At 35.7% G+C, this 15,413-nt stretch overlaps 1 protein-coding gene across 1 annotated transcript in view; it reads left to right on the forward strand.

Annotated features, from left to right (window-relative positions):
* Nucleotides 1-877: 877 nt before the first annotated feature.
* LOC104526983 (collagen alpha-1(XIX) chain-like) overlaps nucleotides 878-15,413 on the forward strand; it is a gene marked incomplete at its 3' end in the record, with an annotated part of 36,334 nt that continues 21,798 nt past the window's right edge. The window contains exons 1-3 of the mRNA XM_029085601.1: nucleotides 878-1,011; nucleotides 8,719-8,793; nucleotides 9,290-9,389. Coding sequence (XP_028941434.1) covers nucleotides 918-1,011; nucleotides 8,719-8,793; nucleotides 9,290-9,389 — 269 coding nt within the window. The remainder of the gene's footprint in view (nucleotides 1,012-8,718; nucleotides 8,794-9,289; nucleotides 9,390-15,413) is intronic.

Genomic DNA, 15,413 nt, shown 5'->3' on the forward strand with positions numbered 1-15,413 from the left:
GCAGCTCTAGTGAGTTACTGATGCCTGCTTGTACAGCAGGTGCAGGAAATTAAATGATAATGTTGTCTGAGCGTCAGTGCACTTTGCTGCTGTTGGGGAGGCTGGAAAAGTTGATGTTGGTGCAGTTGCTGTCAGTTCATGTGACTGACAGAATAACTCTGCTAATGAATAAGGTGCCTCGTGAAAATAATAATGAAAATTGTATCTCGGGTATGTGATGTGGTTTTCTTACAGAAAGTGCTATTGGAGAAATTTGTTGTTTTCTGTGTTTCATTAAATTCCCGTGTATCTATACGTTGCAGTCAGCTTAGGAGAAAAGCAGATACTGTCTTTAGAGGACAAAAGATATGTTGTTGAAGCCAGACTGTATTTTTGTGAGATTTAAACTGTAAACTCAATGCAGGCTTCTTTAGGCACTTGTATGTTTTTTGAAAGGCAGAGAAATACCGTGTTTTGGACTGAAACAAGTGCATGTTGTCCTTGTTCGATTTGAAGACCGCTTCAGCAGTCACTGGCGGTGTTGTGACACCAAACAGTTTAGCTAATATATTTAAAATTTAAAGCCTGGAGAAAAATAAAAGATAATTAGTCATTACTACTGAAATGAAAGTTTAGTGTCTTTACAGCTAATATCTCTGGGTTAATATTTCTATGGTGTTACTTCTGAATTAATAAAGAACTGAAGGAGTATATTTGTAATTTATTTCTAAATTTAAATAAGTCTCTTCTTGTAGCTCCTTACAACAGATAAATTATACAGTTTGCATGTGATTAGTGACTTCCTCTCTACAGTTAAGAAATTCTTGTTTGTAGTTCTCTGATGGGGTCAGGGGAAAAGAATAAGAAGAGATTGTTCTGAATATGATTATTTTCTGTTTCAGATTTGTAGCTGATTGTTCACATGTGTCCAGGAGGAGATGAAGTACATTGGATCCTGCATAGTTTGGCTTTGTATGACAGTCTTCCTCCTCCTTCCTGTCTCTACTTCTGTGGCTGTCAGTGACCAGACAGGTACTTTCATTTTTCTTGCCCATCACAGACCAAAGGCATAAATCTCAGTACTGAACAAATCTGAACAAATAATTACAGTACATGGAAAATAAGCAGTATGAGCAGGTAAAATTATACAAGATTTTTAAAAATGTCTTTTTTAAAAAAAAGTCTTAAGTTTGGAGCAGTTCCAAAACAGCCTTTCTGTTTCCTGTGCTTGGAAGATTCATGTTTGGAAGCAGTTTGTAGTTCCTAGGAGTTTTGGTTTGTACTCTTTCAATTTAATGTGCAAAACAAGTTCTAAATCGGAGCTTGCAGAAGTTTTGTGAACAAAATCATGTGTCTCTATTAGAACAGATCAGTGACTGCATTGACTTAAACAACATAATGCTTATTCTAATCTCACCTAAACTTAATCCCCAGACCAGGTCATACATTTCACAAATGTAGAGTTAGACAAAACCCTGGGCCTGAGAAGACAGGAGAAGGGAATATAATGATAATGTTTAACGTAAAAGCTGTTACTCGCCTTCTGATAGTTTTCTAATTTCTCTGTTTTCTTCTCTCTCTTACTGTCTACATGTTATCTAGCTCTCTCACTTAAACTCTGTGTTGACTGTCCAGAGTATGGTAAATTCTGACTTAAAGGTATATCACATGTGCTTTTAGAATAAGGAATTGTTGGTTTTCTCTAGAATTATTCAGCCTCAGCACATACCTCAACTTTCTAGAATTTTCCTACAATTATTAGCAAGGAAAACGTGCTTGTTGCTGTTTAAATATAAATAAAAAGATTTTTTTTTCATTATTTTTTTCAGAAAATGAAACTAATTTTTAGTAACACTGTTTTTCCAGAAACCTGATGAAAGGTAATAGAAACTATATATATACAGCAACTTGGAATCTCCATAACACATTTAAAACTCAGGCCCAAGAAATTTAAAAAGTCAGTGACTAGGATAATAATCTTTTCACTACATCTGGAAACAATAAATAGTAATATTTAATAAAAATAAGTGTAATGTGTGGGCTCTAAGTTAAGAATAATGCATTGCGAAGAGTCTGAATTTAAGTCAAATACTTTTTTTGTCTTATATTTTTAGGGCAGCAAGGCTAAGTGCTCCACTGATTAATTCTTTTTAAGCCTTGTGAGAGAGTGAGCCTACATCAGAGCTGTACAATCATTCTCTTCAGCTGTCTGAAAGAAGCAAAATAGGTTGTCTGTCATTGCTAGCTGGTAAATTGGTGTGACTACAGAAGATTACATAATAATATAAATGAATAAATGTAAACTTTAAAAATTTTAAATCAAAATGCCAGGAAGCATTGTCTCTTTTCTTTTTATATTATCTTTTTTTTTTTTTTTTCCCAGATGAAAAGATGTCTTAGTAAAAGGTAGACCAGTCATAGAAGATGTGACAGATACACTGAACTGCTAAGAAACAGGGTATCTGAACTGTAAATTATTTCTATTAGAAGTTTGTGGCTAGGCAGCCAGCAGGGAAGTTGCAGTTTTCCTTAATCAGATTGCCAGAAATGGATCAAATATGGGTCAAATTGAACCACTGGGAAGAAGAGGAGAGATTAAACCTCTCCTGAGAATAACTAACGGTGAGCAATTGGGAGAGGCTTCTGCAGTTTGAGGTGATACAGGCAGATGGTTTGAAATAACAAGTAGATGGTTGCCAGCTTGAGCAGCTCTGCCAACAGCAAGGAATAAGCTCAGAGTGAAGCTACATGTTGATAACAGGAAAGAGACTCTTCTAGAGACTGAAGGGATGGTTACTGTCCAAAAAAGAAATACAAGTTGTAGATCAGAAAGCAGGAGCTAAGAACGAACCCTGCGGCAGAGCACAGGTAAGGGATACAGGTGTGTCTGCAAAGCCTTTTGTTAATCTGCCCTGTTCAGCTCAACTGAGTACTCTGTGTTGCCAGGTTGTCTCCTACTAGTTTTGATCATTTTCATGCAGATGAATCTGTTACAAATTGGAAATGGACTCACCTCAAGAAGAGAGAAACATCTAACCTCTTTGGGTTTTTTTATTTCTTTCGTTAACTGACTCTTTCTTGGGCCTTTGTTCTCTCTCATGTACCAGCTCTGTTTGGATCAACATCTGTCCCTCAGGATCTGCCTAGGCAATCCTTCTGGTTTGCTTCCTTCAACAACATATGCGTAGTATTTATTTCTCACTGTACTAACATGAAAGCTTTTCTGGCAACACTCATTTAGATAGGATCTTGGATTATTTCATTTACATCCTGAAATTTCTCACCTGATCCAGTCTAAAGGAATGGCCTTCAAATACAGGGAAAACTGTAACTAAATTTAATTTTAAGGGTTGGGGCTTCTGGGGGGAGTTGGGGGGAAAGAAGTATGTTAGGGGAAGGAAATCTCTTGTGCAAGAGAAAGGATTAACTTGCGTGCATATGTAGGGGAGAGCTTTCCGAGCTGGCATTCAGAGTATACTTGGAGACTTATTCATTGTGTCAATATTGTAATAATGTAATACCAGTACTGGAAAAAAATGTCAGAGAGTGACAGAGTATGATGGATCTTCTTGGAGCAGTCCTCCTTAGGCTCCGAAGGTGTGCTAGGAACCATTAGATTCACATCAAGGATTTCTTTTGGTTCTCACTTGTCCAAGAAGTTTTGATGTACTAATCATTCATCAGAAGGAAGCGCTAACTTCTAATGACAGAATATAGCAAATCTGAAAGAGAGGGTTCAGGAGTTCTCCACAATCATGTTTTTGATCTGACTTCAAGAGTATTTCCTTCATGTTGTCAACTTACTTTTTTTATTGGTGGGAATATTTGGTTTTGGAGTGTGGATGTGATCTCTTTCTGCAGTGATACATGAAGTTCTAATTTGATCATTCCCGAGTGCTTCATATTAAGAATATTAATATTTTGTCTCAATCCCAGATCATTGCTGCTTTTTCAGCTTTCTTTTACAATTACTGTTTTTCAAAGTCAGTTGCTAACCCATGAAAAATGTAGTATAAACAAAGTCCTGGGACTGTCGGACATGGTGAATTTCCATTGCCTTTTGACGTGGAATGTGTTGTGAAAAGTATTGGCTCTAGATCATAATTTTAGATAGGCACTTTAACCCAAATACACTGAGTGGTTTCAAGTATGCAAATCAGTTCATCTTTTTGGTTTTCCTGTTTTAGTACAGCTGGATACTTCTCAAAATCAAGATAATAGCTCTGTGTAACTCTCATATACAATGTATTAATATTCTTTATATTTAATTATGAATATTTAATGTTGCATCTACAAACTATTGTTAGCACTGCAGTGTTTAAGTGACCCTGCTACCCTTGGATTCCTTGACTTGTAATTTAATACTGAGTTTTCTTGGGCAGTGAATAAGGAGCTTTAGGTATCTATAAAAATGTGTTTCACGAAAGCCTGCACACTGTGCAAAGGCACGTCAGCTAGAGAGTAAGTAGATTGTAAGAGAGACCCCAGACCACGCAGAGAAACATTCTCAGTTACACACATTCTCTCAGCGTGAAACCTGTAAACTAGATCAGCCCTTTTTTATTTTTATTGGAAGGTAGAGAAAGAAAAAAGCATCAACTCCTGAGGCCAAGATATTCACCTGGGATATGAAGCCCTGTTTTACACTGCCTACTCTTCCTCATGGGAGAATCCAGTTCTCCAGGGTCTAGTATGGGCATCCTAATAGTTGAACTCAGTTGATGTGGTTTTCTTATTCCCATCTGCCAAAGCTGTTATGTTGCTTATATAGCCATCTAAATAGTCACCAGAGTTGGAGTTGACTTCTTTCCTATATCAGCAAAATAGTCAATTCAGTTTCCTTCATTCCTCTTCCCACCCTTTTCTTAATTAACACATATATTGTAATGTAATAAGATGTGGCTTACAGAATCAAAAAGGAAAACAAAAAAAATCACGTCTGATTTTCTGGTACCTCTGTACATGAGACTACAGGTATGTAGGAAATCTGAATTCTTGACCCTGTTTGAAAGCAGGCTGGCTAGGTTTGCTTATCTTCAGTACGAGTATCTTTGAGGTGGACTCATTGGAAGTCATTGCTGACCCTTGCAGGTACGTCATATGCTCTGAGGAGGTTTCCTATGTCTATATATTTGTGAAGCCTCATCCAGTAAGACCCTGAGACAAATCCTAGCTAATATGGGTTTCTGCCTGAAGCTTGTGGGTATATGTTAGGTGGGGCTTTGCTGTTGGGCTACGTTTATTTGACCGGTCATGCTTACTGATGTAAACTTCATCACACTTGCAATGTGCCCATTGGTGGTGTTGGCAACTGTAAACTTCACCTGAACATAAAGTTTAATTATAAAGTAGCAGATAGGTACTTGTACAGTGAATCTAGCCATTACAGGTTACACTTGATCTGGAGGAGCCAAGAGTGCTTAATGGAAGCTACAGTTCCCAGTCAGGAAGTGCACCCAAGAGATGTCTGTAAAAGTGAGACTGAAGCATGCACCAGAGTCTCCTCTGTCCTTGTTTGCACGGAAAGGAAGACTGGGCATGGAGCCTAGATGGAAGCTGCAGTGTGCTTCAACAGGTGCCCTGATCATTCCAGGAATTCAGAACACGCCACTGCATGTTGCAGCAGCTCAGTCTAGATGCAACACTTTTTTTTTTTTTTTTTTTTTTTTTTTTTGCGTAATACTATTAGAAAACAAAACAGTTTCTTACTAGCACCTTACTGGAGAGACAGAAGATCAGTGATCTGTGATACATCTGCTTGATCTGCATAAGTACATGCTTTTGAAATTATTAGGTTGATTTTCTAATAATAAGCTCCTCTGTAGATTGATTTCTGAATCATTGATTTCTAAAGATTAAGATCTGTAATTTGTCGTGTGGATAGGTGATGTCATTAATTTGTAGGTATGTTAACTTCAGCTTTGACATCACCATTTTAATATGAATTGTGAACTTCAATCCCAACAGACTTGGTTTTATCACGTGCAGAGTAATCTAGTGTATAAATGTAAGCTTGTTCTTTTTACTTCTTTGTTAGTTTTATAGTAATGTATCATAACAGGGCAGGGAGGTGCATGGTTTCCATTCTGGTAAGGGTTTATCTTGTTCTTTTTCTTTCCTTAATGTCTTAATGTAGAGCTAATTCACCTACCCACAGGCTGAATGGGTAAACTGTTTTGTCTCAGGCCAAAGGAAATTTAAAGATCTGCCAGCGTTACCAAAAATCTTGAAGAGGCTAACTTTTTCACTGTAAAAATTGTAACTGTTGAAAGAATTTTCATCAATCTTTAGCAATGAAAATTGTCAGTCTTGATATGGAGAGGTTTCTGGTTTAATATTTTAGAGTTTTGCCTTATCTCTCTGGTAAAAAGAATAACATTAGCTACAGGAGTACATCAGCAGCATGAGATAGAATATTCATAGTAATCCTTTCAGTTCTTCTGGGGTTATAAAATGCAACCAAGTAAGTAACACTTACATGGTTTTTCTATGCTGTGACTTATGCCACTGATAAAAATAGGTCCACAGTCCAGTCTGTGGCATGTGTGGAATCATTGCTATCATCTGTATAACACAGAAATTAAGGCTTGAGTCTTTATTTGGACTTGGAAGAAAGTGACTGGAAGAATAAGCTAAAACTCCCTAGTCTTTCGTCACTCAGCCCTCATGTAAGTTAATGCTGGAAATAAAAAGCACAGTTGTGTCTTAGGTTCTCTAGAGCTTACTACAGCAGTTCAACGCAAAATCAGCAATAAGTCATCTGGTTGCTCTTATTGTAAGTACTGGAAAGTAATTTAACCAAAAAAGGAATCTGCCCTGTAGTCTTTATATATAAATATACATACATATATATATACACACACACACATCTATATGTGTGTATATATATATATATATGTAAAACCTTGGTTAGAAAACATGTAGGTTTAAGAAGAATGCTTGTCAGTGTACGTGTTGTGTGCTATTGCGGCGCCATTGAAATTGCTATGTTAGAATGTAATTCCAGTGAATGCTTTTCACACTACATAAAACTTCCTGCAAACCAAGAATGATGCAAGACTTCACTTTAGTTTCATAGATTTCAACATGAATATTCATTAGTTCTGCATCTTTTCTGGGGAAAGGGAATATACAGTGGGAATTGCTGTTGTTTTTAATGCATATGTTTCATTACATTTGTCATGAAAAATTACCTATCTGTATAGGTAAATGCATGTATATACACCTATTTATATATGTATATGAAGGCAAGAATATATTATCTTAGAGCCTTAGAAATAAATTAATTTATGAGTGGTGTTACTTATAATTGTATATTGCAATTTAGACATAAAGGACAAGGAACTTGATGAATCTTATGAAAAAATGTCTTCTACCTGGTACGTTCTTTAAACAATTGACATAGCTTTCATTAACCAGGTTGTCAGGAGATGTATTTGTATCTGGATTATATAATTTAGTTTCACTTTTACTGGTTATATCCAGTTAGCCGTTCTTAATCCAGATCAAGTACTGTAACACATTTAATACAAATTTTGACAGATAATATGCTTTTTATGTTACCACAGAATGAACGACAAATTTCACATGCTTTAAGATTACAAATAAAGCTATTTTGAATGTCAACTTCCAGTCTGGATGCTCTTGGAAATCTTTAAATATAGATGATTTCCAGGTCAATGGTAGGTTCCTCCTTACATTTATCATTGAACTGACACAAGCCCCTCAACCTTCACTGTTCAGCAGCTTCACACATACCTTGGCCATCTTTTTAGTCGCTTCAGCTCAACATGGAGCTCTGAGCTTGATAAGCGCAGGGACCAAATCCCCTTTGTCATCTTCCATTTGATAGTTTTGTTAGGGCTTAGCAGGGCTCAAGTTTGTTAAAGAAAGAGCCCTGTTGTTGGCCCACTCACAAAAGTGACATTTCTCTCTGTCTCTTTCTTAAAAGTGTGTATTCCTGTGTATATATATTAAAAAAGAGAAGAAAGGACTTTATGCAAGTAAGATACTGCATATTAATAATGCAGTGTTTGATCTAAGTGTTTAGTTAGATTTAACTTTAGAATTTACCATGGTCCAGATTTTAGAACATTCTGCTTGTTTACCTAAATACTTAGATTTAGATTTAATCCCCTGTAAAGCTGCTTAATTTTTAACCATTTTTTTGAAAATATAAAATTTATTACATTGTTTATTATATTGTATTATTATATCTTTGTTAATCCACATGTTGAAATTACTCTTCACTGAAGTAACAATAGATTATTGTTATAGTAATCAAGCATTTATACTTTATTGTTTCATGTTCGTTAATGGGGGGAAAAGAGATTTTCTAATAATAGAGCCAGAAATTTAAAAAAAACCCAAAACAACAAACCACAACATGAATTTAGAACACATTATTTCTTTTTAAGGTATTGTAGATGGAAAGAGCTTGGTAAGAATTTAGTGTTTTTTCTTCTGGTTATATTGTTCATGTGACCTTTGATGATAAAAAGCTGAATTAAAATGTGATAAAATTTGTATCTGCCTATATTAGAAGTTTAGTATGAAATCTGAAATATCATTTCTCTTATTTAGATTTTGTAATTTTGTTTGTTGCTGGTTTTCATATCCTAAAAAAACAAAAGAAAACAGTCCTTTTAATATTGCTATCACTGTCATGATGGTTTGTTGTGATTCATTTTTGTTTGGTAGAATTTTATGATCAAAAAACTAAACTGTATTCTCTTGAAGGTGCCGTGTGTCCTTTAATGAAAACAGTTGTCCATCATCTCAAACAAATCAACAGAGACAGTCTTGGTGTTTCAGGTAAATGACTGCATTACTATGGATATCTAAATTAATTGGTGAATTATGCATATAATCAGAGTCCAACTGACACGAGCTTTAAAACTGAAAGGACAGTGCAGAATGCCACCCACATGCTCCAAAAGCTGTTGTTGTTTTTAGGAAAGTAGGGTTAAAATCGGAACGCATTGTCCTTGGAAAGTATTGGTTCAAGTTCTACAGCCACATTCATTTCCGTTGTTTTTCCCAAACATCCTTCGTTCTTATCAGTTCAGATGATGAAAGGAAGTAACGGATGTATTTCTCAGGTTGCAGTAATCTACTGAGTGAATTTTGCACTGATAGTTTTTCTGTCAATGAAAGGAATATTGGAAGTTTCTCTGACTTAAAGTATTCCTTTTCAAAATAGCTTGTCAGTCTGTACTCTAGAAAGTGACCAAGCATGCTAGAAGTCAGTATTTACCTCCATTTTTAAAATTCCATGAAATAAACGGAATCATTGTATTGTATTTCACAGGGTTCGATCTGGCAGAAAGCTTTTCTTTGAGGCAAACAACTTGTGGAGGGGAAAAAATCTGTTTTAAACTGGGAAGCGCTCCTCTCGTCAGAGACACGAAGTAAGATACTGCTTTCATCCTAAGTCTTTAATAGACAAGCTCAGGCTAAATGCTATTAATGAACTGAAACACTGAGCAGTGTATCCAAAGGATGCCACAGAAAGACAAGTAGGTCTGTTTTCAGGCATTTTCATCTGTAACATTATTCTCTTTGGGAAGGATTTTGATTCAGGTGGGTTTTTTCCTTCTGAAATTTGGATGTACTTAGGAAGAAAGTTAATTGCAAATATCTTTTTCTCAAATCTTGATTCTGACACTGAAAGCTCTACTGTTTATGTATAATTTTTTATAAAGCAAAGGAAACAGAACTTCCATGGTATGACAAGAAGTGTTATACTAATCTTCCCTCAGTTAAACTGGTTGTACTCTCTCTCATTACTGCTGTCAGGATTAAAAAGAGAGAGAGAGTCAGTATTTCCTTAAACGCTATATTTTCCTTAATTTTTTTTTTCCAATGGAATTGGCATCTTGCCTTTTAGCAGCAACAGAATAGTGTATACTCAGTGTAGAGGTGAAACTAGACAGCATCCTGTTCTGACACAGGGTGGGATGAAAGGCAGAGACTGCATGAAAAATCAAAAGGAAGGTGAAATAGAGTAAGGCACAACGGGACTGGATGGATTTAAGTTTGCACGGGGCAAGGAAATGGCAAGAAGCAGTTAGGAATGTAGTTTCAAGTTCGCTATGCTCAGTGGGGGGAGAGAGAATCATCTCTGAGCCTCTTGGTTGAGATGTGCTCTGAGTCATGGGACTGTGGTTTCTGTACAGCATGTTCCTGTGATGACGAGGGAAGCAACTGTATTCCTGTGTCTTCAGGTTGGGTATCCTCTGTTGCAAGAGGTCTGGCTCCAGCTTGCCTGGGAAAAAAAGCATCTGACCCTCAGAGCTCCCCTTTGGTTGGATCCTGGACAGAGCAAAAAGACGCTGTGGGTAGTGTGAAGCCAGGAGAGAGGAATCTGAGGCACCCAGACACAAAACAAAGTGATCTTTGGGAGAGAATGATTAAAGAAATAGGACCTAAATATTCTAGATTACTAGATAGTTTCTAAGTTTTTCTGAGGTGTTAGAAACTGTAAATGCTAATTTTTTTATGCTTGTGTCATTCTGCAGTTAAAGTAATCTCTCTCTTTTTCTAAATACCCTGAAATGTTGAAGGAAAAACTAGTAGATAAAATTACTTGACATAGAGAGTGCTCTATTGTTATTAGAGCCTTCTCAGTATTATCAAGATTGTTTTTAGAAGAGGAACAGGTAAAATTAGGTGCCACCCATAACATATCTTTATTAAAAATATTTTGAAAGTTAGTAAGAAAACTTTTTTAAGTCCATTGTTCATTTTACAGATTTTTACAGATTTTTTTCAATGGATGGAAATTTGAGGGAAATGTGAGACTATAGAAGAGTAGAAAATCAAGGCAGTAATAAAAAATGTGGGACAATTTTCCTTTAGGAATAAGAAGCTAAGTAGTGCTTTGTGGGCAGTGAAACACATATTGAAAGCTGATTTATTTTATTCTGAAACTGTAAGAAAATCAATGGCAAAAATGGAGTGAGAGGAGCTAGAAATTGGAAAAGGGTGAATTATTTGAAATTCATATTACTTTGAGGGAAAATTCACAATTTGAAATAATTGATTTCTAAGAATTTGGTATTTTTGGAAGGAGTCTGACAGGTGATTTTAAAGTTGAAAAATGTCAAGCTTTTTTCCTAGCTTTTATTAGTAGTCTTGAATACTAATGTCTGTGCTTTATTTTCTTCTTTTACAAAAGGTTTATTAGTGAAGGCAGTGAAAATGGGGAATTCACGTCATGCCTGATAGCTGTGGCTTAGCAAAGCCTTAACTCTTAGCGGTTGCAAGAAAAGTACTCTAGAAAGACAGAATACTTTTTTTTTTTTTTTTTACTTTAACCTAGAAGACAAGTGATTTGACTTTAAAGATCTCTTGCTTCTTGCATCCCTCTCCTTCCCTGTTACTTTCTTCTGTGTATCCTCATTAAAGAAAAACTAAAGAGAAAATCTTTCCAGTTTCCCCTAAAAATATGCATATCCAATAGATGAAAACTTTAGCTGGATGAAACAATTGAGACGATTAATAAAACGCATAACAGTGCTAATGTATGCATAAAGTTAGGCTGATAATTAATATCACATTATCAATGCTAATCAGGCACAAGATAAGCTTTTCTGTCAGCTTGCTGTACAAGTAAATAGGACCTCTTACATATATCTCCCTGAACTGAAAAAGGGTTAGAAGTATTTTCAGTAACAGTCAAGCACTGCAGAAATTCCATTAAATCCTAGCTGTTCATTACAATAGCCTTGCTTGTGCTTTTTTAACCTCTTTTCACAGAGAAATGCATGTCATCAAGAATAGAATCTACTTTTTTTTTTTATTTGATGTGTTGAATATATAATAGTTTTGTTTTGTTGAGATAACACATCAGACAAGATTTTTAAAAATTATTTGTTTAAAGTATTTTTTATAGTTTTCTGAAATTCTGAGTTGGTTTTTGAAAATAAGGGCAGAGGGCAGCCAGGAGCACAAAGTCAGGTTTTGACATGGTAGGGTTACAGTGAAGGATAGTCAGGAACTCGGGTATCTGTCATCATAACCTTATAATTTACTTTATCTTAGTTAACCATGCACAATATTTTTTAATATATTATTTTTATTTAAATCTCTTACATTATGTCAGATGGTGTGGTTCCAGACCCCTTGTATTATTAGATGCACAGAGGTTTTTAGAATAATTCAGCATCCGAAAACATGTTAGTAGACGTGGTAGTGCAGCAAGCAGCAGAACAGTGTTTGTTATCCATCCTGCAGGAAACTGAGAGTATCTGATTAAGCTGACTAGCAAGTATCAAGTAACTTGGCATGTCTCCTCTTGCATTTCATTCATTCAGTCTTAGTGTGGGTAATAGAAAGCTATGCTGTGCCATTTTTCTTACGTGATGCCATTTTGGTTTTTTTCAATGGACATGGAGTAGTGTTGCACCTATTTATATGTTGTAAATAATTTACAATGCAATGTCAGCTTGGGAAATCAATTTTGTCTATTAATCTTTAATTTTATTTATATTTCTTATCTTTATCTCTTTTTGTGACGGCGTATTGTATGTATTTTGTCTTATGATAAGAGATGGATATCTTTTCTTATGCTCCATGTAAATAACTATTAAATATTAATTAAATTCTAATAATATTTTCAGGATTAAAGAGTGCTTTTTAATTTAAAATACTGTGAGGTACTTATCGCAATTCTTACATGGACACTAATAGAATTTATTCCTGAGTAAAGTAGTATAACAGCCTTTGAATCCTAAAGAAAGTCACAGTAAAATACCGTTATGCACACAATCTAATTATAGCTTCCTAATAATAGTAATTGTATAATGTTTAAATTTTATTTCAATAAATACATTATGGAGTCACATTTTGTTCCCTAGTTTAACACGTACTTCCTACGCAGTGTATTCAAGTTTGTCATAGAGCTGGCTGACAAAAGTAGCACAGGGCTCTGTGCTGATAGCAACTCCTTTAGATCTGCCAGCAGTATTCAGAACTTCTGGACGTGAGGTCTTTTAGGCCAATCTTTGTTCGTTAGTTGCCTTAGAGTAAATAGCAGTATACTGAAGTAATTTCACTATCCTTTTCTAAAGATGCATCAGATGTCAGTTCTTGCTCATTCTCACTTTTCTGGGTTGCTGGTGGAACATTTTTCTTCTCCTTTGAAAACACCAATAAAGGAAATAGTAAGTTGATTTCGGCTGAGTTTTAGAATGTTTAGCAAATCTTAATGGCACAGTCATGGCTTTCTTATTTTGTAGTTTGTTTGGCTTGACAAACCATATTAATTTACTGAAGTGATTATCATAGCTGGCTGTTAAATCATCTCAGCATTAGAGCAGTTGGGATTACTCTCACAACTTTTTTAGGAATTCTTCCCCTTTTGGTGTGAGATTCTGCAAAAGAGCTTGGATTTTGACTGTATTTGGACTAGGGCGCTCCATCAGCAATGTTATCACTCGCTGCTGCCAGAAGAGCTGTGGCTGTGGCTTGGGCTGTATTTCAGAGAAAGCGTTTCACCTTCTTGTGATGTCTAATTACTGGATGCAGAAATACTCTTCCCACTTCTGTTAGTATATTCCAGGCTTGAGATTTTTTTCTGCTAAGAACAGAAATTGATGATGAAAGAATATTTATGTGGGGGTGTTTTGTTTGTTTTTAATGTTAACCTTTTCAATCACAAAAAATGCATAAGGAATTGCATTTCCTAGAGCACAGCTGGCATCAAGTGAGGCAGTTTCTGTGCTCAGCTTTTTCATAGGTAGCATTTTGCTCCTCAAAGGCAACTGTCTCTGGGTGTCTTTGCAACCATTTACTTTACCATATGTACAACTATCTCTGGTTGTATCTGCTGGAACTTCTTTCTTCGCCAAAATAATAAATACCAAGACCCTTGCATTTGACTTCAGGTGGCAGTGATTGCCCACATGGGCATGACTTCTGATTAGCTTTGCGCATAGCATTTGTTTTGGGCAGCGGAGGCAGATTCAGCAGTATCCTTGAAAAATATTATTGAGATATATATTAAGAGGTCTTATAACTATTTCTTAAATACAATATAGAATGAATAGATGTGAACTTCACCAGTTTCCAAAATATTTCATTGAAGACTTCTAAAATGCTTACTGAAAATGGTGATGAGATGGCAACCCTGTTGGGTGGCAGTAGTTACAGTTGTGCTAACCAGCTTTTATCTGTGCTTACACAAAGTCCTGTTAGCCATTGGTCTATTAAAATATTAGATAGTTATGTAAGAAACCACCTCTCCCTTCGTATATCATGTATTTATTTGGGGTCATTTGAGCTCTTGGAGCCAACAATGCTAAGACTGAAATGTCTGGTATTTTGGTTGCAGGGTATTTTCAAGAAAAGGGCCTTGTCTTTGGAATTTGCTTCCTGAGTGTGGGAGCCTGAATTTAGTATAAATCCTGATGCTTTCTTCAGGTCCTTCACAGAAGTGTATCAGAAGCAGCAGTGATACAGTCTTTCTTTTTCTGATTCTGGTTGAAAGGTACTGAAATTGGGTACTTTATGTTTATTTACAGAAACTTGAAAACTTACTGCACTTTAAAAATAAGGATAATACAGAGATTACTGTTGAAAGAACAAATTGGAGCTGTACGTACCATGTAATTACCTACCAATTATTTAATTTCACAACTAAGGAGAAAAATGGGGCTTCTTACCATGAAAAATGATAGAACAATGCTTCTTTTAAAGAATGAAAACATGCTAAAGTATTTTTCTGCATATTTGGGCTTGTTTCTACCTGACAGTTTACAAGAAATATGCCAAGATCTTCTTATGAAGTTTAAAAATCAAACATTAACTGATTTTAATTGATATATTGGGCTTGAATCATCCTGTAATTTAATATGCATTTTACTATGCAGAAAAAAATGGGAAAGCAAAAGAAATGATAGATGGATGGCAGAGGGGAAGAGTATATATAAAAATGTATAGTACTTACATCAAAAGCAGATGGTGAGGGAACAGAGAGCAAAAAACCCATTTTAATTATTCTGCTGACAGTAACAAATCTGAATTCTTTGGTCTCTGACATGTTCCTCAGACAGCAGAGCACTTAATGTGGCAGCATCGTACCAGCTGAATTGGTAAAATAATGTTGTTTGAAGCAGACTGTTTCTTTCCCTTTTTTCCCCAGCAGCTTTGCTCTTGCCATAAAGCAGTTGCAGATGAAGGGAAGGAGCTTTTGGGAGATGTATGCTTTAGGTCACTGGTTCACAATGAGAGTGTGCAGGAGACCAGCAGGGTTTGTGTGGATCCCCTGCGTGCCTCATGGTTCAGAATGAAACTTAAGGCAAGCTTTAAGCAAATCACAGAAGCACTGGGTGAACAAATAATAAAAGCAGTTTACTTTCCTTACTTAAAAAGCTTTCCTTAATTTGAAAAACATGTATTTCAGTTCAGATTAGTGTTATTTTTTTCCTGCT

This window comes from Antrostomus carolinensis, unplaced genomic scaffold, assembly GCF_000700745.2.
Source record: "Antrostomus carolinensis isolate BGI_N321 unplaced genomic scaffold, ASM70074v2 scaffold41986, whole genome shotgun sequence".
NCBI lineage: Eukaryota > Metazoa > Chordata > Aves > Caprimulgiformes > Caprimulgidae > Antrostomus > Antrostomus carolinensis.